This window comes from Oncorhynchus tshawytscha, linkage group LG08, assembly GCF_018296145.1.
Source record: "Oncorhynchus tshawytscha isolate Ot180627B linkage group LG08, Otsh_v2.0, whole genome shotgun sequence".
NCBI classification, from domain to species: Eukaryota; Metazoa; Chordata; class Actinopteri; order Salmoniformes; family Salmonidae; genus Oncorhynchus; species Oncorhynchus tshawytscha.
This window is the reverse complement of record NC_056436.1, coordinates 35,572,442-35,595,198: the sequence shown is the minus strand read 5'-3', so window position 1 is coordinate 35,595,198 and position 22,757 is coordinate 35,572,442. Positions and strand designations below refer to the sequence as shown.

The 22,757-nt window shown below is 44.6% G+C and overlaps 1 protein-coding gene across 2 annotated transcripts in view; it reads right to left on the bottom strand.

Moving 5' to 3' along the window:
• Positions 1 to 717: 717 nt before the first annotated feature.
• eipr1 (EARP complex and GARP complex interacting protein 1) overlaps positions 718 to 22,757 on the bottom strand; it is an 81,324-nt gene continuing 59,284 nt past the window's right edge. For both annotated transcript variants that reach the window (XM_024429874.2, XM_042325470.1), the window contains 3 exons: positions 11,968 to 12,135; positions 6,037 to 6,204; positions 718 to 1,261 (listed from right to left, as the gene is read on the bottom strand). In XM_024429874.2, the coding sequence (XP_024285642.2) occupies positions 1,087 to 1,261; positions 6,037 to 6,204; positions 11,968 to 12,135 (511 nt within the window). In that variant the 3' untranslated portion in view covers positions 718 to 1,086. The remainder of the gene's footprint in view (positions 1,262 to 6,036; positions 6,205 to 11,967; positions 12,136 to 22,757) is intronic.

Genomic DNA, 22,757 nt, shown 5'->3' with positions numbered 1-22,757 from the left:
TGGATGTGAGCTGCCTTCTAGAGGAGGGGAAGGGTGCTAGTCTGCATTCAAGCCCTGGGCGCCAACCTGGGCATGGTTAATGAAGACCCACAGTCTCTCAGGGTTCTCCTGGCACCATGGAGCTCTGCCTGGAGAAGGAGCCCTGAGCAGAGTCAAGCTGCAATTAAAAAGGCTGTCAGTGGATCTAAAGAAGGCTACCACTGTCACTACAGACCAACGTCAACACACACTGTACAGTAAGACAGGGACGGAGGAGACAGAGGGTATGGGAGGAGGAGAACAGAGGGGATGATATATGAGGAAGAGGAAAAAGGGTATTAGTGAGGAGGGAGGTGTAGGAAGAGAAAAAAAGATCAGGAGAGGGTTTGTGGGGGGGGGGTGATTTTCCGAGCTACCTCTTGGCTTCAACCTGTCATCTAGGAACCATAGTGCCCTGGATACACCTCCTGTCATTCCCCAGGGTGAGGCTGCCATTGAGGCATGCAAGGAACCCCCAGTCTGACTAGACTACCTATGGGCTCCCAGTCTCTGACTAGAATACCTATGGGCTCCCAGTCTCTGACTAGACTACCAATGGGCTCCCAGTCTCTGACTAGAATACCTATGGGCTCCCAGTCTCTGACTAGACTACCTTTGGTCTCCCAGTCAAGAGAAAAGCCTTCAGAAGATCCCCAAAAGCTCAGTAAAGTAACTGTTCACCAAAAATAATAAACAAAATCCAGTTGACATAAATAGCATTTACTTGACAATATACAGAATAGATTACCGGCAGTTTTGTATTTTCTCTGTCTTAGCAAACATAGAGTCAGATGCATCATTAAGGGGAATGTGTAACGTAATCAGTTATTTTGTAGAAAGGGTGAGGGAGAGAAAAAGAAAATGAGAGAGACAGAGAGAGAGAGAGAGAGAGAGAGAGAGGGATGGATGGAGAGTGAGAAAAAAAGAGAGAAAGAGAGAGTTTGTGTGCAGGGTCTGCCGAGTGTGGCTCCCCTGACGGGTGTCGGACACGGTCGGCTCCCCTCCTCATCACTCCTCCTTCCTCGCCCTCTATGATGAGTCCAGTCGTCGGTCCAGTGTGTAGTCTGTCTAGAGCAGGATATGGTATTTGAGTGCACGGGGGACCCTGTTGATGACCAGTCTGCCATCGTAGCTGAGAGAGGCAAAGAGCCATGGGTCTGCTGAGGACCACTCTACTGCGTACACACTGTCCTCATGCTCCTCATAGGTAGAGATGATACTGTCCTGCAGGGGCTCCTTGCTCCTAGAACACACACATGTACACAAACACACAGCGATTCACACACACAAATTCATGCACACGCGTGCGAACGCACACACAGTGTGAAAAGGGAGTTGAATATGGAGGGTTTCTATTTTTGAGACGGTAGATCGGCTTTAATACTGCAGACAGATAGTCACTTCCATCAACGTAATTGTCTGCATCATTTCCAATCCCCCATATACAGTGCATTCGGAAAGTTCAGACCCATTCACTTCACATTCACCAAATTTTGTTCAATTACAGCCTTATTCAAAATAGATGAAATATAATTTGTTTTCATCACCCCACACACAATACCCCATAATGACAAAGTGAAAACTTTATTGTTGTTGTATTTTTTGCTAATTGAGCTCAGGTGCATCCTGTTTCCATTGATCATCCTTGAGATGTTTCTACAACTCGATTGGAGTCCACCTGTGGTAAATTCAATTGATTGGACATGATTTGGAAAGGAACACACCTGTCTATATAAGGTTACATTTGACAGTGCAGGTCAGAGCAGAAACCAAACACAGGATTGTGTCGAGGCACAGATCTGGGGAAGTGTAGCAAAAAATGTCTGCAGCATTGAAGGTCTCCAAGAACACAGTGGCCTCCATCATTCTTAAATGGAAGAAGTTTGGAACCAACAAGACTCTTCCTAGAGCTGGCCGCCTAGCCATACTGAGCAATCGGGGGTAAGGACCTTGATCGGGGAGGTGACAAAGAACCCAATGGCCACTTTGACAGAGCTCCAGAGTTCCTCTGTGGAGATGGGAGAACCTTCCAAAAGGACAACCATCTCTGCAGCACTCCACCAATCAGGCATTTATGGTAGAGTGGCCAGACAGAAGCCACTACTCAGTAAAAGGCACATGTCAGCCAGCTTGGCGTTTGCCAAAAGGCACCTAAAGGACTCTCAGACCATGAGAAACAAGATTCTCTGGTCTGATGAAACCAAGAATGAACTCTTAAGCCTGAATGCCAAGCGTCACGTCTGGAGGAAACCTGGCACCATCCCTACGGTAAAGCATGGTGGTGGCAGCATCATGCTGTGGGGATGTTTTTCAGCAGCAGGGACAGGGAAACTAGTCAGGATCGAGGGAAAGATGAATGGAGCAAAGTACAGAGAAATCCTTGATGAAAACCTGCTGCAGAGTGCTCAGGACCTTAGATCGGGTGAAGTTTCACCTTCCAACAGGGCAAAGACCCTAACCACATAGAAAAGACAACGCAGGAGTGGCTTCGGGACAAGTCTCTGAATGTCCTTGAGCGGCTCAGCCAGAGCTCGGACTTGAACCCGATCGAACATCTCTGGAAAGACCTGAAAATAGCTGTGCAGTGATGCTCCCAATTCAACCTGACAGAGCTTGAGAGGATCTGCAGAGAAGAATGGTAGAAACTCCCCAAATAGTGTCATACTCAATTCCTCACAGGGAACAGCCTTAATTTCTCAGAACAAGAATAGACTGATGAGTTTCAGTAGAAAGGTCTTTGTTTCGGGACATTTTGAGCCTGTAATCGAACGCACAAATGCTGATGCTCCAGATACTCAACTAGTCTAAAGAAGGCCAATTGTATTGCTTCTTTAAACAGAACAACAGTATTCAGCTATGCTAACATAATTGCAAAAGGGTTTTCAAATGATCAATTAGCCTTTTAAAATGACAAACTTGGATTAGCTAACACAACATGCCGTTGGAACATAGGAGTGATGGTTGCTGATTCCATTAAAAGTCAGCAGTTTCCAGCTACAATAGTCATTTACAACATTAACAATGTCTACACTGTATTTCTGATGAATTTGATGTTATTTTAATGGACAAAAAATGTGCTATTTTTTCAAAAACAAGGACATTTCTAAGTGACCCCTAAGTGACCCCAAACTTTTGACCGGTAGTGTATTTTTATACATTTTCTTTAATTATTTTCCCCTAACCCTACCACCCCTCCCCTAATTGGAGTAAACTACTGTACAACAACACTTAGGCTTCTACATCCAGCGTAAGTCACAGCTGAAGTCGGAAGTTTACATTCACCTTAGCCAAATACATTTAAACTCAGTTTTTCACAATTCTCTGTCTTCGGTCCGTTAGGATCACCATTTTATTTTAAGAATGTGAAATGTCAAAATAATAGTAGAGAATTATTTATTTCAGCTTTTATTTATTTCATCACATTCCCAGTGGGTCAGAAGTTTACATACACTCAATTAGTATTTGGTAGCATTGCCTTTAAATTGTTTAACTTGGGTCAAACGTTTCAGGTAGCCTCCACAAGCAATACCTTGACTTTGTTGTCCTTAAGCCATTTTGCCACCACTTTGGAAGTATGCTTGGCATCCTTGTCCATTTGGAAGGCGCATTTGCAACCAAGCCTTAACTTCCTGACTGATGTCTTGAGATGTTGCTTCAATATTTCCACATAATTTTCCTACCTCATGATGCCATCTATTTTGTGAAGTGCACCAGTCCCTCATGCAGCAAAGCACCCCCACAACATGATGCTGCTTGCAAGCCTCCCCTTTTTCCTCCAAACCTAACGATGGTCATTATGGCCAAACAGTTCTATTTTTGTTTCATCAGACCAGAGGACATTTCTCCAAAAAGTATGATCTTTGTCCCCATGTGCAGTTGCAAACCGTAGTCTGGCTTTTTGTATGGCGGTTTTGGAGCAGTGGCTTCTTCCTTGCTGAGCGGCCTTTCAGGTTATGTCGATAAAGGACTCGTTTTACTGTGGATATAGATACTTTTGTACCTTTCTCCTCCAGAATCTTCACAAGGTCCTTTGCTGTTGTTCTGGGATTGATTTTCACTTTTCTCACCAAAGTAAATTAATCTCTAGGAGACAGAATGCATCTCCTCCCTGAGCAGTATGATGGCTGCGTGGTCCCATGGTGTTTATACTTGCGTACTATTGTTTGTACAGATGAACGTGTTACTTTCAGGCATTTTGGAAATTGCTCCCAAGGATGAACAAGACTTGTGGAGGTCTACAATTTTTTTCCTGAGGTCTTGGCTGATTTCATTTGATTTTCCCATGATGTCACGCGAAGAGGCACTGAGTTTGAAGGTAGGCCTTGAAATACATTCACAGGTACACATCCAACTGACTAAACTTATGTCAATTAGCCTATCAGAAGCTTCTAAAGCCATGGCATCATTTTCTGGAATTTTCTAAGCTGTTTAAAGGCACAGTCAGCTTAGTGTATGTACACTTCTGAACCACTGGAATTATGATACAGTGAATTATAAATGAAATAATCTGTCTGTAAACAATTGTTGGAAAAATTATTCCGGTCATGCACAAAGTAGATGTCCTAACCGACTTGCCAGGACTATAGTTTGTTAACAAGAAATGTGTGGAGTGGTTGAAAAACGTGTTTTAATGACTCCAACCTAAGTGTATGTAAATGTCTGACTTCAACTGTTGTATACACATTTTACGGGCTAACTATATTTGACATTAGTTATCTTGTTGTTTTTAGTCCACCCTTCAGCTACATTAAACCCCTCCCTTCTATCTCTGGACAATATCCAATTTTGATTTCTATTTGGACAAGGCTACAGACAAACACACACAAAAGGTCTAGTTACATTACTCATAACCTCCACTCATAGTCTCTGGCCTGGTTGTGATAACACCAGGTACAGTACTCTTCTACCGTGGCTTCCTTTACATACAATAGGCTATTTATTGCAAGCTCCAAAAAAAAGGGTTTGGCTACAGTATTGTTCCCTGGGGTAGAAAAATATCTAAATACACAATGTACCTTCATAGGTGGACATAAGGATCTCACATGATACTGTTCGGTACGTTTCAGGGTACATGTGTGAATAGTATAATGGTAGAAATTATTTTTGTACTCAATATTTCATATATGAAGGTACAATCATTGGAGGTGTGGCTTAGTGGGGGTGTGGCTTTCAGTTAGTTATTTTTGGCCACCTGGGAGGGGAAGTGTTGGACCAGTTTAAGTAGTCTATGGCAGTGTTAATTAAAGTTTGAGCATGTCTGCTGCCAGTTCTGGAGTCTTTATAAAGGCTTGCATAAGAGTATATGACAATAAAGAGCTGTAATTAATATTGCAGTGAGCTTAATGCAACACTGGGGGACCTAGTCAAGAGGTTGGCGTAATGGTTAAGGTGTTTGACTGTCGCTGGACCCTGGTTCCAGTCCCGGTCGGGGCTACTGAAATTGCTACACTGGTGTCAGAAGTGAGATGGCGAAGAGGTGTGTACAAGTGAGGGACTTTATATAGAGAAAAGGAAAACATTTTGCCACTTAAAAGGAACAAACGGTGGTACCCTAAAAAGGTAAACACGTTTGGCTCTTTTAAGGTACAAACTGCAAAAGGACAATGATGCACTTCTAACTAATGGTACAATGGACGTAACTACTACAGTGACAAGCGTTTGTACCCCTTTCAGTACAATTTGGTTACTTTTTTTCTGAGAGAGTGCATGCTGTTCATAATGTGTAGTGACAGTTATTTGGCACAGAAATTGAACCATCACAAAATAGGGCATGGCAAAGAGTTGGTGAAGTTCAAGGCCAGAGAACTAGAATCAGAGCACGAACTCAAGATTGAATTTATAAAATAATCATAATGATTAGTAACTGTTGCATTGAAAATCTGATGAAAGATTATGACAGTGGACAGTTATGGTTGAGATTGGTCCGGGTCTGGACAAATATGTCAGAAAGTGGACCGTGTTGACAGTCATGACTAAGTGGACAGATATGTCATGGAGTTTTTGACTTAGTGTCCATACTTGTCGTACTGGTGGTTGTCCTCTCCGTCGCTGAGGTCATCGTCGTCCACCAGGTGACCGAAGGGCTCGGAGGAGATGGACACCATGTTGGACAGAATCACCCTGCTGTCACTGCTGCCGGTCAGCACCAGCTGATCATGAGAGTGGTTGTAGCGAACGCTCCACACCCTGGGTGGTGGGCACACACACATGCACACACACACACACACACACACACACAAAGAGAATCAGTGAATGGGTGTTTTTAATCCATCTGTATATCCTCTTTCCTTTTGTCTCTTATCCTTTTGGCTCCTCAATCCATGTACGTGTGTGGTAATTGAGATGGATCTGGGCTTTGTTTCCCTGCTGCTTAGTTTGTACTGCCGTGAGGTGTTGTGTAATTATGGTTAGCTAATAAAGGTAATCATTCTGTAAACTCCTAAACCGTCTCTCTCCTGCACTCTCTTTTCCTTCTTTCACTTGCTGTCCTTCCCTCCCAATCACTATATCCTCTCTCTATATCGCGGTCTCTCTCTCAAAGCCTAGGGCAGAGCTCAGTGGTGGAGCTCCTCATAGAGAGGGATTGAAGGATAACTGGGCTGTTGACATAAAATCTGGCTCAGCGCACCCTTTCCCTGCGTTCGGCTAATCTTCTTCCCTCCTGAAAAATAGTTCCTAATACCCAGAGCCCCGAGGCCCTCGGAGCACTGCTCAGAAATCACACACTGTAGACTACTATCAGAATGGGATCACATCTACACTGCTCTGGATACATTTGGCCAGTCTAGTGTGTGGTGTGTGGTGTGTGTGTGTGTGTGTGTGGTTTGGGGGAGTGAGAGGGGTTGTAGGGTGTATGTACAGTAATGCTATGTACTTGATCTCAGAACGTATGTTGGTAGCAGCAACAAACTTCTCCACAGTCATTATCTATTCAGCTCACACCAGAGAGAAAGAGAGCCAGAGCGTGTCTCCACACACACAGACACACACACACACACACACACACACACACACACACACACACACACACACACACACACACACACACACACACACACACACACACACACACACACACACACACACACGCCTGAATACTGCAGTGCACTCAGCTACTTACATAGCCCTGAGCACTGCAGCTCATCACAGAATAGCTACAGTAACCCACACCTGAACACGGCAGTGCAATGTAATTAACCATCACAGAATGTATGTTTGTAGCAGCAACAAGCTTCTCGTCATACAGTAACAACACACACATTGTGACAGGGTCAGTATAAAATAAGCTAAAAGCACACGTATATCAGCGGAATATGACTGTTTTGCAAACTGATGCTAATTGGTAGGAATGTTGTTCATGTTCTCAAATCAAATTTTACTGGTCACATATACATGGTTAGCAGATGTTAATGTGAGTGTAGTGAAATGCTTGTGGTTCTAGTTCCGACCATGCAGTAAAAATCTAACAAGTAATCTAACCTAACAATTTCACAACAACTAGCTTATACACACAAGTGTAAAGGAATGAATAAGAATATGTACATAAAAGTATATGAATGAGTGATGGCCGACAGCATAGGCAAGATGCAGTAGATGGTATAGAGTACAGTACATACATATGAGATGAGTAATGTAGGGTGTGTAAACATTATATAAAGTGGCATTGTTTAAAGGGGCTAGTGATACATTTATTACTTCAATTTTTTCCATTATTAAAGTGGCTAGAGTTGAGTCAGTATGTTGGCAGCAGCCACTCAATGTTAGTGGTGGCTGTTTAACAGTCTGATGGCCTTGAGATTGAAAAACAGCTTCTGTCTCTCGGTCCCCGCTTTGATGCACCTGTACTGACCTCACCTTCTGGATGATTGCAGGGTGAACGGGCAGTGGTTCGGGTGGTTGATGTCCTTGATGATCTTTTTGGCCTTCCTGTGACATCAGGTGGTGTAGGTGTCCTGGAGGGCAGGTAGTTTGCTCCCGGTGATGCGTTGTGCAGACCTCACTACCCTCTGGTGAGCCTTATGGTTATGGGCGGTTGCCGTACCAGGCAGTGATACAGCCCGACAGGATGCTCTCGATTGTGCATCTGTAAAAGCTTGTGAGTGTTTTTGGTGACAAGCCGAATTTCTTCAGCCTCCTGAGGTTGAAGAGGCGCTGCTGCGCCTTCTTCACCACGCTGTCTGTGTGGGTGAACCATTTCAGTATGTCCGTGATGTGTACGCCGAGGAATTTAAAACTTTCAAACCTCTCCACTGTCCCGTTGATGTGGATAGGGGGCTGCTCCCTCTGCTGTTTCCTGAAGTCCACAATCATCTCCTTTGTTTTGTTGACATTGAGTGTGAGGTGATTTTCCTGACACCACACTCCGAGGACCCTCACCTCCTCCCTGTAGGCCGTCTCGTCGTTGTTGGTAATCAAGCCTAACACTGTAGTGTCGTCTGCAAACTTGATGATTGAGTTGGAGGAATGCATGGCCACGCAGTCATGGGTGAACAGGGAGTACAGGAGAGGGCTGAGAATGCACCCTTGTGGGGCACCAGTGTTGAGGGTCAGCGGGGTGGAGATGTTGTTACCTACCCTCACCACCTGGTTGCACATGGCGTTAAATGCTGAGCTGTAGTCGATGAACAGCATTCTTACAAAGGTATTCCTCTTGTCCAGATGGGCTAGGGCAGTGTGCAGTGTGATTGCGTCGTCTGTGGACCTATTGGGGCGAAAAGCAAATTGGAGTGGGTCTATGGTGTCAGTTAGGGTGGAGGTGATATGGTCCTTCACTAGTCTCTCAAAGCACTTCATGATGTCGGAAGTGAGTGCTATGGGGCGGTAGTCATTTAGCTCAGTTACCTTAGCTTTCTTGGGAACGGGAACAATGGTGGCCCTCTTGAAGCATGTGGGAACAGCAGACTGGGATAAGGATTGATTGACTATGTCCGTAAACACACCAGCCAGCTGGTCTGCACACGCTCTGTGGGAGCAAGACATCCTGGCCCGCGACGGGGCTGGTTTTTCTTTTTGAAATCCATGATTGACTGTAGACCCTGCCACATACCTCGTGTCTGAGCCGTTGAATTGCGACTCTACTTTGTCTCTATAATGACGTTTAGCTTGTTTGATTGCCTTGCGGAGGGAATAGCTACACTGTTTGTATTCGGTCATGTTTCCGGTCACCTTGCCCTGATTAAAAGCAGTGGTTCGCACTTTCAGTTCTGTGCAAATGCTGCCATCAATCCATGGTTTCTGGTTGGGGAATGTTTTAATAGACGCTGTGGGTACAACATTACCGATGCACTTGCTAATAAACTCACTCACCGAATCAGTGTATTCATCAGTGTTGTTGTTCGACGCTATGTGGGAAACATCCCAGTCCACGTGATTGAAGCAATCTTGAAGCGTGGAATCCGATTGGTCGGACCAGCGTTGAACAGACCTGAGCGTGGGTGCTTCCTGTTTTAGTTTCTGTCTATGGGCTGGGAGCAACAAAATGGAGTCGTGGTCAGCTTTTCTGAAAGGAGGGCGGGGGAGGGCCTGATATGCGTCGCGGAAGTTAGAATAACAATGATCCAGGGTTTTGCCAGCCCGGGTTGCGCAATCGATATGCTGATAGAATTTAGGAAGCCTTGTTTTCAGATTAGCCTTGTTGAAATCCCCAGCTTCAATAAATGCAGCCTCGGGATATGTGGTTTCCAGTTTACATAGAGTCAAATGAAGTTCGTTCAGGGCCGTCGATGTGTCTGCTTGGGGGGGGAATATACACGACTGTGATTATGATCAAAGAGAATTCTCTTGGTAGAAAATGCGGTCGGCATTTGATTGTGAGGAATTCTAAGTCAGGTGAACAAAAGGACTTGAGTTCCTGTATGTTGTTATGATCACACCACGTTTCGTTAATCATAAGGCATACGCCCCTGCCCTTCTTCTTATTTCTGTCGGCGCGATGCGTGAAGAAACCAGGTGGCTGTACCGACTCAGATAGCGCGTCTCGAGTGAGCCATGTTTCCGTGAAACAAAGAACGTTACAGTCTCTGATGTCTCTCTGGAAGGCATCCCTTGCTCGGATTTTGTCTACCTTGTTGTCAAGAGACTGAACATTGGCGAGTAGTATGCTCGGGAGCGGTGCGTGATGTGCCCGTCTACGGCACATCCCCCAGATTTCCTGGGGGTAACAATGTAAGAAATAACACATAAAAAACTAAAGACTGCATAGTTTCCTAGGAACGCAAAGTGAGGCGGCCATCTCTGTCGGCGCCGGAAGTATAGCTGTTCTGTTGGTTGTGCAAAGATGGGGTTTGAGGCTATAAGTACAATGGTACAGTTGAACTCGGAAGTTTACGTACACTTAGGTTGGAGTCATTAAAACTAATTTTTCAACTACTCCACAAATGTCTTGTCAACAAACTAGTTTTGGCAAGTCGGTTGGGACATCTACTTTGTGCATGACACAAGTAATTTTTACAACAATTGTTTACAGACAGATTATTTCACTTGTAATTCACTGTATCACAATTCCAGTGGGTCAGAAGTTTACATACACTAAGTTGACTGTGCCTTTAAACAACTTGGAAAATTCCAGAAAATTATGTAATGGCTTTAGAAGCTTCTGATAGGCTAATTGACATCATGTGAGTCAATTGGAGGTGTATCTGTGGATGTATTTCAAGGCCTACCTTCAAACTCAGTGCCTCTTTGCTTGACATCATGGGAAAATCAAAAGAAATCAGTCAAGACCTCAGAAAAACAAAAATGTAGCCCTCCACAAGTCTGGTTCATCTTTGGGAGCAATATCCAAATGCCTGAAGGTACCATGTTCATCTGTACAAAAAATAGTACGCAAGTATACACACCATGGGACCACGCAGCCGTCATGCCGCTCAGGAAGGAGATGCGTTTTGTCTCCTAGAGATGAACGTATTCTGGTGCGAAAAGTGCAAATCAATCCCAGAACAACAGCAAAGGACCTTGTGAAGATGCTGGGGGAAACAGGTACAAAAGTATCTATAGCCGCAGTAAAACAAGTCCTATATCGACAACCTGAAAGGACGCTCAGCAAGGAAGAAGCCACTGCTCCAAAACTGCCAGAAAAAAGTCTGACTACGGTTTGCAACTGCACATGGGGACAAAGATCATACTTGGTGGAGAAATGTCCTCTGGTCTGATGAAACAAAAATAGAACTGTTTGGCCATAATGACTATCGTTATGTTTGGAGGAAAAAGGGGAATGCTTGCAAGCCGAAGAACACCATCCCAACCGTGAAGCACGGGGTGGAAGCATAATGTTGTGGGGTGCTTTGCTGTAGGAGAGACTGGTGAACTTCACAAAATAGATGGCAACATGAGGAAGGAAAATTATGTGGATATATTGAAGCAACATTTCAAAACATCAGTCAGGAAGCTAAAGCTTGGTCGCAAATGGGTCTTCCAAATGGACAACGACCCCAAGCATAATTTCAAAATGTGGCAAAATGTCTTAAGGACAACAAAGTCAAGGTATTGGAGTGGCCATCACAAAGCCCTGACCTCAAGAACTAAAAAAGCATGTGCGAGCAAGGAGGCCAACAAACCTGACTCGGTTACACCAGCTCTGTCAGGAGGAATGGGACAAAACTTATTGTGGGAAGCTTGTGGAACGCTACCCGAAACGTTTGACCCAAATTAAACAATTTAAAGGCAATACACTCAATTAGTATTTGGTAGCATGTAAACTTCTGACCCACTGGGAATGTGATGAAATAATGAAATCTCTCCACTATTATTCTGACATATCACATTCTTAAAATAAAGTGGTGATCCTAATTGATCTAAGACAGGACATTTTTACTAGGATTAAATGTCAGGAATTGTGAAAAATTGAGTTTAAATGTATTTGGCTAAGGTGTATGTAAACTTCCGACTTCAACTGTATATCTGCTATGTGTGTGTGTGTGTGTGTGTGTCTAAAGTGTGACAGGTGCCCACCAGTGAGAGTGCTCCTCCAGGTTCTTGACTGGCTCGTTGATGTTTCTCACGTCCCAAAATTTGACCTTGCAGTCGTCCCCACAGCTGGCCAGGTAGTACTGTTTGTTGGGATTGAAGTCAAGGTCTCGAACCAGTTGCCCATGAGCATTCTCTATACAGTAGATCTGACTGGAAAAGAGAGTGAAAGGGATGAGGGGGGAGGAAGGGGAATGAGAGAGAGAGAGAGAGATAGATGACAGAAGAGGGTGAGGAGAAGGGTGAGAAAAAAGGGGAATGATGTGAGAGAGAGAAAGAGAGAGTGAACACCACAGCAACCCTGATGACATAAATCATGGAGAGAAGCCTGTAGTGGTTCTCTACACTAGGTGAAGGCCAGACCATATTTCCTGTCCTATAAAAGCCTGACGTGTAATAAAGCCAGGAGTCACAACCACACACGGCCTTGGCTTCCTGATCCTGCTCGTCCCAGGTGGGGAGAGGTCAGTGTTAAGGCACGAGGAAAGAAATGAGAGAGCAAAGAAGAGAGGAGAGACTTTTCCGCTTCAGATTATGTTCATGTTGTAAACCTACTCTCTTCTCTACTCCTCCACAGAACTCTGTACCCTTCCTCTCATCTCCTCTTCTGTCCTCTCCTCCCCTTCCCCAGTCATTCCTACCTCTCATCCGCTCTTTTCCCCCACTCCACCCCTCCGATCATCTTCCCTCCCTCTCCTGCTGTGATGACTGAAGAGGAACCAGGGCGGTCTATTGAAACAGCGTTAGACCCAATGTTCTCTGCTCCCCTCTCTCCTCCACCAGACACCATCTACCCTGCTGATCTCATTATACAAATAACATGCTAATTAAAAATCTCATTAAAAAGGGAGGGAAAAGAAAATAACCTGAGGGATTCAATGAGATCAGGATGACGGTCTGTATGGCTCTATGACTATATGGTTTGTAAGATTCTGCCACTGGACCTCAGCAAACTGGATGACACCACACTTGGACTTCACTGAGGGCCCAGACACTGGCAGCAGCTCCTTCCTCTAACCAAACAAAATTACAACACTCTTTAATCTTGTGACTTTAAAATGACTTGAGTGTGTGGAGTCACTTTGCTGTCAAGTGCACAATCTGCTCACCATTGACTGCCTCGGCATGACCTCTGGCCAGGGGTTTGACAGTGTGTGTGTGTGTGTGTGTTTGTGCTGTGTCGTAAACTCTGTCCTCCATGGAATAGGACGCACGGGGGAAATGGAGCAGGAAATTGGGTTAGTTTCGGTGCTTCCAGAATGCTTCTGAGCACCCCACTCCAGTCGGCAAATATGAAATGGGGATCCTGAGCAAAGCCTGGCTGGAACCCTCCTCACAAAGTATTAAGGATTATATGCCTTCCTAGCCTAAGCCTGCGGACACAGTGAAACCAAATCGAAACTCATCCTCCTTTACGTCAGTGAGGGCCAGAACAATCTACAACACACACACACACACACACACACACACTAAAGGGGTTACCATGAATTTGACAGTAATTTACAGGCAGCTCTGTGGCAAGTAAAATTCTGTATTTAATATTTGTGCACAAGGGCAAAACTTTCACTGGGGACGGGGCAGGGGTCATGTGACCCCCACATTCTGAAATTGCATTTTTGTCACCCCCGGTTTTATCATTGCCCTGAGATACAAAAAGAAGTGTCATCGGTGTGTGTAAGGACCATGCGGACACCTCAGAGCAGAGCGGTCAGGTAGGCTGTCTGGCTGTGTCAGCCGGCTAGATTTAGGACCGCCCGGACACCACCACAGAGTGTTTGGACAAGCTGTGGGAAGGCAACGCTTCTGAAAGGCTGGCTTAGAACTGGCAAGGGACAGTTGAACAGATGTAGCTGCTGACGGTGTGTGTGTGTTGCACTCTTTCTCAGAGTTGTAAAAGCAAGCAGTGCAGATACTGGCTACCCTTTAGTTAACTGATATTAGCTAATGTTTCATCCCCTCTCAAATGAGTCAAATGAATTTAGCCAGTTCAGCTCTAGCCATCTGTCAGATGGCTATTATTATAGCACTATCTAACAGCTGTTGTGTGTATGGAAATGTTGTTTTGTAACCTTTGTTTTGTCCCGTTTCAACAGTAAATTAATTTGGCTAGCTTTCGCCAGTTGATGTACCGGCATGCGAGAGTTTGCCAAAATTATTATTTTTGCCTCAATCACACTGGACCTGCATCAAACAAGACGAAACCAGCGGCCAAACGATTGAAGACCGATATTCTGATGTTTTTTCAGTGCAATGTGAGATTTTATTATTCAGTATAGCAATGTAACGTTATTGATCTGTCAGTTTCCCTAGCTAATTCTCTACTTTTCACACTGATATAGTAATAAACAGCTCTACGGGCTTCACTGTCAAGCTGCTCAGTCAGTTCACAACACTATGCTCATCATGTCTTAGCAGGATCAGATGGTGACAGGTGTCCCTGCAGGGTCAGACAGCCAGGGAAGACCAGTCTACGGAGCTCAGGTGAATTTCACAGTATATTATAACAATATCAGTGAATGGACAAAAAGTTCCATCTTGAGTTGATCGGTAGGTCTACAGTAGCTACACGACAGAAGCTTAAGTTTAAAGCCACAGTCTGGGATCTGGGAATAATTGCAATTTCAACTACTGAACCATTGATTCTATGCTTGAATAATATTCATGTGTACACCAAGGTAATTCTTTGTCATGCCTGCCTCATCTTAGCAGGATCTGATGGTGACAGGGGTCTGTACATAAGTGGCAATGAGAGTGGTTATGGTAGACATGTTGGTCCTCAATGGCTAGTAGTAAAATACATACAATTAACAATTATGGAATTGCACTACCTTTTCCATTGTAGCTACCCTACCCATTCACTATAACTTGTACTTGCAAAATGTCACCTAAATACAATTACTGAACCATTATATTATCAAAGAATAGAATCAATGTATAAATGCCCCACAAGCATAGCACAACTGTCTTACACTATCATAACCCCAAATATTATGCAGTTTAGGCCATATTTAAAACTATCATGTGCGTGAAATGGACTGTGAGTCTTGCATCTAGAATGCAGTCTATGCTTTTGAGATGGGTTATATTTGAAGTACTTTATATTGGGGGGTTGTGGGCTTCACTGTTATGGCACACAGACACTACACCAGACAGTAATCATTTGTCATGCCTCATCTGAGGATGGTGACCAGATGATGACAGGGCTCCCAGCAGGGTCAGGTAATCAGGGAAGATAAGTCTCTTACGGAGCAGAGGTGAATATAATAATATGATTAGTATCCGTGAATTAAACTACTCTCCTTAGTGTTTTCAGTAGTTTCTGATAATCAAACATACAGTACCACTTGATTGTAAGGTATATAACTTGTGAAGACTTGTGAAGGTGTAGTGGAAACCTTACCCACCCATTTGAATTATTAGATGCATGTACAAAGTTATTAGAAAGGTTCAGAATGTGTGTGAAACATCACAACACAGTTAACAAATATATGTCACATGGAAATCATAAAAGAGCGGTTTACGGAGATTGTTGGGACGAGAGTAGCTGACGGGTGGGTTTACGGAGATTGTTGGGACGAGAGTAGCTGACGGGTGGGTTTACGGAGATTGTTGGGACGAGAGTAGCTGACGGGTGGGTTTACGGAGATTGTTGGGACGAGAGTAGCTGACGGGTGGGTTTACGGAGATTGTTGGGACGAGAGTAGCTGACGGGTGGGTTTACGGAGATTGTTGGGACGAGAGTAGCTGACGGGTGGGTTTACGGAGATTGTTGGGACGAGAGTAGCTGACGGGTGGGTTTACGGAGATTGTTGGGACGAGAGTAGCTGGGGTGGGTTTACGGAGATTGTTGGGACGAGAGTAGCTGACGGGTGGGTTTACGGAGATTGTTGGGACGAGAGTAGCTGACGGGTGGGTTTACGGAGATTGTTGGGACGAGAGTAGCTGACGGTGGGTTTACGGAGATTGTTGCGATGAGAGTAGCTGACGGGTGGGTTTACGGAGATTGTTGGGATGAGAGTAGCTGACGGGTGGGTTTACGGAGATTGTTGGGATGAGAGTAGCTGACGGGTGGGTTTACGGAGATTGTTGGGATGAGAGTAGCTGACGGGTGGGTTTACGGAGATTGTTGGGATGAGAGTAGCTGACGGGTGGGTTTACGGAGATTGTTGCGATGAGATTAGCTGGCGGGTGGGTTTACGGAGATTGTTGCGAGAGAGTAGCTGACGGGTGGGTTTACGGAGATTGTTGGGACGAGAGTAGCTGGGGTGGGTTTACGGAGATTGTTGCGATGAGAGTAGCTGGGACGGAGATTGTTGGGATGAGAGTAGCTGACGGGTGGGTTTACGGAGATTGTTGGGATGAGAGTAGCTGACGGGTGGGTTTACGGAGATTGTTGGGATGAGAGTAGCTGACGGGTGGGTTTACGGAGATTGTTGGGATGAGAGTAGCTGACGGGTGGGTTTACGGAGATTGTTGCGATGAGAGTAGCTGGCGGGTGGGTTTACGGGATTGTTGCGATGAGTAGCTGACGGGTGGGTTTACGGAGATTGTTGGGATGAGAGTAGCTGACGGGTGGGTTTACGAGATTGTTGGAATGACAGTAGCTGACGGGTGGGTTTACGGAGATTGTTGGGATGAGAGTAGCTGACGGTGGGTTTACTGAGATTGTTGGGACGATAGCTGACGGGTGGGTTTACGGAGATTGTTGGGATGAGAGTAGCTGACGGTGGGTTTACTGAGATTGTTGGGATGAGAGTAGCTGACGGGTGGGTTTACGGAGATTGTTGGGATGAGAGTAGCTGACGGTGGGTTTACTGAGATTGTTGGGATGAGAGTAGCTGACGGGTGGGTTTACGGAGATTGTTGGGATGAGAGTAGCTGATGGGTGGGTTTACGGAAATTGTTGGGATGAGAGTAGCTGACGGATGGGTTTATGTTCATGTTCTATAATAATTACGACAACAAAAACCCGATATATAATGTATACCATATCTGTACTATCTATCCAGATGTAATTTATATGAAATAACTACATTCTTTCTATGTAACACCTGTAAAAAAAATGCCATGTACAGTTCTTCAGAAAGTATTCAATCATTTTTTGATCTACACACAATACCCCATAATGACAAAGTGAAAACATGTTTTTAGAAAAGTTAGCAAATGTATTGAAAATGAACTACAAAAAGATCTAATTTACATAAGTATTCACACCCCTGAGTCAATACATGTTAGAATCACTTTTGGCTGTGATTAGAGATGTGAGTCTTTCTGGTTCAGTCACTAAGAGCTTTGCACACCTGGTTGTTCAATATTTGCAAATTATTCTTAAAGAAATGACAGCTTATTGCATTTGTGTTGATTCTAGGGAGACCAGCAGCAGGCAGTAGTCAGTGCTGGGATACCCATAGACTCAATACAATCAGATACGAAATGGTTGCACAATGTAGCCAAAATTAGCATGAATTTGAACAGCAGGTCAGCACAGGAGGAGCTGAGGCAGTAGGCTCTCCAGGAGAGGTTGAGGCAGTAGGCTCTCCAGGAGAGGTTGAGGCAGTAGGCTCTCCGGGAGAGGTTGAGGCAGTAGGCTCCCCATGGGAATTTGAAGAAAAAAACTCCCCAGGAGAGGCTGAGGAAGTAGACCCCAATGTCCACATCTCAACATATCAGCCAAACCCAAAACTAGTGGTAGACCAGAAGCTGTCAAACAAGACACTTCGGTTTCTGGATAGGTGGTACAAATAATTCCAGTGGCTCCTCTATGTTCCCACTGTGGAAGGAGTGTTGTGCTTTTATTGCACAAAAGTGATTAAAAGCCAGAAATCCCCTCTTGCAAAAAAATGCAGATCCTGCATTTGTGCACTCTGGATTCCTAAATGTATCCGGTGCCTTAATCCAGTTTTCTTCACGTGCATGCAGCCATGCACACAAGGTTGCCGTTACCACTTGCTGTCACCAACCAAAGCCAGTGGATACCCAACTTTCCACAGTAAGAGCCGTATAGCTAAACAAAGCAAGGTCTTGCCTTAGGAAAGTAGCAGGTTCGGTCCATCCTCTAGCACGTCAGGTGTCAGTTCTCAGGGGCCATGATGCTACCGAATATAATCTGTACCAGTTACTGAAAGTTAGAGCTGAAGATGGTCCAGTACTCACTACATGGCTGAAACTCAGTCAGGATCATACAAGCTCACAAATCCAAAACAAAATCCTGAGCATATTGGCCAACAGCATTGTGAGAGACATCACAAAGAGAATCCACCATCTACTCCATATTTATTGATGGTACACAAGATGTCGGGGGAGTAGAACTAGAGTCATTCTGTTTCCGTTACATGGTTCACGATCTAGTGCCTGTTGAGGACTTTGTAGGTTTTTATGAAGTCTCCCTTACAACTAAAGAGAACCTGGCAGAAGTTGCCACAGATGTGCTACTCCACCTGAATTTGCCTCTTTCAGGTCTGAGTGTGCAAACGTATGATGGTGCAGCGAACATGTCAGGGAAAATCAAAGGAACACAGGCTAGGCTGAGAGCAGTGCAGCCACTGGCTCTGTATGTGCATTGTGGCCCTCACAGTGTCAATCTAGTCACCCAGGCTGCCTGCTTATCTTCCACTGTGATATGTGATGGCCTGAAGTGGCTCCACAAGCTGGGCTGCCTGCACAACCAGTCAGGCAAATACAAAACAACATTTAAGGAAATAGCGACATCTGAGTGTGGGTCATTCACAAGCCTAAAGCCCTTGTGTCCAACAAGGTGGACTGTTAGGACTCCAGCACTGAGCTCTTTGCTAGGTCAGTACGAGTCTGTGCTGTTCAGCTTGGAAGAAATGAGCACATCTGATTCATCAGACACAGCAACAACAGCAAGGGGATTGCTGAGAGATTTGAGAAGGGGACCACAGTCCTAGGACTCCTTGCAGCAGCTGAGGTAATGGAAGAGTTGGAGTGCCTCATTCGCACCTTACAAATGTGAAGAGACATTTGCTGGGATGCTCGCTGCAGTGGACTGTGTTAAGACCACCCTGAAGGCAAAGAGATCAGAGGTCCAATTTCAACAGATCTATAGGCGAGGAACAGAGTTGATTGCCAAGATCAAAATCCAGCCCATTCAGATGCCCCACATCTGTAAACCACCAAAGCGCTTCACTGGAAATGCTGCTTCATACTCACCCACATCCCCAGAGGATGTCTACAGGGCTGAGCTCTTCAATGTGCTTGACACAGTTGATGTGCAGCTAACAGAGAGGTTCAAACAGGGTGGCCTGGAAACTCAGACTAAGCTGGAGGAAGTTCTTCTCTCTGGGGAGATGGATGCTGCAGTGGTGGACCAGTATCCAAAGGAACAGGAGATCACTTGAGGTGCAGCTGGCCATGTTCAAGATGCAATACCAGTACAAAACAAGTACAGAAGCTGCATCTGTTCTCGGGAATCAGCTGCCTGAGGTCCACCGGTCTCCTTTGACCAGGTAGAAGCCCTCGTTTGCATACTAATGTTTGTCCCTGCATCCTCTGCTGAAGTCGAGAGGAGTTTCAGTGGTCTAAGAAGGCAGTCTGTCACATTCATCAGGACAGAGTGGATGAAATAGACATGGAAAAAGTCTGCCAGCTGTTTGACTTGGCAAATGACCACAGGAAACATGTTTGGAGCTTTTTATTAGGTTGAAAAGACAGAAGTAAGAACAGATAGGATGAATGGAGGATTAATGAAGAAATATGTTAAATGAATGAAACAGGGTTAATGGAGGAAGGAAAATAGATAGATGGTGTGTTGGCTATGGCTATTTGTGATGATTTTGAAAGTTGATCTAGACAATGTCTTGATAAAGACAATCAAGTTAAGTCTTTGTACTTTTTTTAGTTGTTCATTTATTAGGCTATTAGTTCTGGTTGCAACACAACGTTAATGGTAACTCTAGCTGAATTAGAACATAAAGAAGTACAGAAGAAATGACAGAGGATGAAGGAAGAAAGGATGGATGCATAAAGAAACATGGACGAAGGAAGTATTTATAAAGAAATAGGATAAAGAAAGGAAACAGGGTTAATGGAGGAAGGAAAATAGATATGGTGTGTTGGCTATGGCTATGTGTGCTGATTTAGAAATGTTATATATAGGATCTTAATAAAAGACAATCAAAAGTTGTCTTTGTATTTTTTGTCTTTGTACTTAAGTGCTGGTTAAGTGTTATTTTAGAGTTTTTTTTATTGGGGGGTTCAAGGTGAGGAGAAGGATAATTTAAGATACTGTTTGAAGAGGTAAGGTTTCAGATGTTTTGGGAAGATGGGCAAGGACTCTGCTGTCCTAGCTTCAGGAGGAAGCTGATTCCACCATTGGGGTGCCAGGTCAGAGAAGGGCTGAGCGGCAGCTGTCCTCCCATAGGGGTGTGAGGGCCAAGAGACCTGAGGTGGCAGAACAGAGTGCTCGGGTTGGGGTGTAGGGTTTGAGCATAGCCTGAAGGTGGGGAGGGGCAGTTCCTCTTGCTATTCCATAGGTAAGCACCATGGTGTTGTAGTGGATGCAAGCTTCAACTGGAAGCCAGTGGAGTGTGTGGAGGAGCAGGGTGACATGAGAGAACTTGGGAAGGTTGAAAACCAGGTGGGCTAATGCGTTCTGGATAGTTGCAGGGGTTTGAAGGCACAAGTGGGGAGCCCAGCCAACAGCTAATTGCAGTCCAGACGGGAGAGGACAAGTGCCTGGATTAGGACCTGAGCCATTTCCTGTGTGAAGTACTAGGGTCGTACTCTACGGATGTTGTAGAGCATGAACCTGCAGGAGAGGCTCACTGCTTTGATGTTTGCTGAGAATGACAGGGCGTTGTCCAGGATCACGCCATGGTTCTTTGCACTCTGGGAGGGCGAAACTGGGGCTGGCAAGCCTTCCCTGGGAGGAAGAGCAATTCTGTCTTGTTCCATCACTTCTGGTAGTACACCTACTGTAATATATATACAGTATCAAAGCAAGTACTTTGTAATGACACACATTACAATACTGTACGATTGACTATATTATACGGTAAAAAAAGTAAACACTACCATAATCGGAATGAATGACTGGATGAATAAATTAAATAAATTAAGGGCAGGGGTTTGTGTTTCACAATTACAAGGGATCGGTGCAAGCAGGTTGATTGCTAGGTAAAGTGTTTAAACATTTATTTCACTTGCACTTAGAGGCCTTACAGTGGAGCTGACAGCATTTTAGCAACATGAAATCTTATTCAAATCTGTTCATATACATCCCCAGGAAGAATATTCCGTACACTAAGGAATTTGGGAAGATTCTATAGCAATATATTGTTGGAAAGTGGTCGTGCGTTTGGATAATTAATAGACACTGCAGGAAATAAAATCGAATAAAAACATCTGTCTCGTCCAGGACCAGAGTCTATGCAGACCGGGTGCGTCATTGCCAATCAGAACTACATTAGGCCTTTATTTGCATCACAGGCCTGCCATCATTCACTTTGAACAAGCCTGTGTGTTTACAGGCAGTTGCAACAGTGCAACTTTAGATCATTAGAAAGCATTCTCCAAAAGCCACAAAATACACCTGAATGGATTTCTGCAAATATGTCAATACCACTTGGGAGTCCTCTTACATTTGGGAACATTACAGTCCTATTTATCAAACAACCATGAAAAGGTAGGCTCTCTCTCAACAACAAAAAGATAAACAACTAATGCTAGCCAGAGAAAGATGAGGTCAAAACTAACGAAAGAACATTAGATAAACCCTCTCAAACTTTTCCAGCTAGTTGGCCGTCAAAATTGCACCGATAAACAATGAGATGTATGTTACCTAGAGTGTTCGAGACTAACTATTACTTTCTTTGCCTACCTCTACTGACACGGGTAATATTCAGTAGGTGTTGCACGTTCGTAAATTAATAAGTTATTCTGCGCTCTGGCACACTCAGATGAGAGTACTCTGAAATTGGAATAAATAGCCAGAGTGAATTGGCGAACGCAAGAGAAATGCTACAGTGCATTCGGAAAGTATTCAGACCCCTTCACTTTTTTCATATTTTGTTACATTACAGCCTTATTCTAAAATTGATTGGGAGACTAGTCAGGAGAGGGAAAGATGAATGAAGCAAGGTACGGAGATATCCTTGATGAAAACCTGCTCCAGAGTGCTCAGGACATCAGACTGGGGGCGGACACAGCCAAGACAATGCAGGAGTAGCTTCGGGACAAGTCTCAATGTCCTTGAGTGGCCCATCCAGAACCCGATCGAACATCTCCAGAGAGAGCTAGCTTGCTAATGTTAGGCTCTGCTTTTCCTTCACTCTTCGGTCCAACTCATCCCAAACCATCTCAATTGGGTTGAGGTCGGGTGACTGTGGAGGCCAGGTCATCTGATACAGCACTCCATCACTCTCCTTCTTGGTCAAATGGAGGCCTGGAGGTGTGTTTTGGATCATTGTCCTGTTGAAAAACAAATGATAGTCCCACTAAGCCCAAACCAGATGGGATTGCGTATCACTGTGGTAGCTATGCTGGTTAAGTGTGACTTGAATTCTAAATAAATCAGTGTCACCAGCAAAGCACCCCCACACCATCACACCTCCTCCTCCATGCTTAATGGTGGGAACCACACATGCGGAGATCATCTGTTCACCTACTCTGCGTCTCACAAAAACACAGCGGTTGGAACCAAAAATCTCAAATTTTGACTCATCAGACCAAAGAACAGATTTCCATCGGTCTAATGTCCATTGATTGTGTTTCTTGGCCCAAGCAAATTTCTTCTTATAACTGGTGTCCTTTAGTAT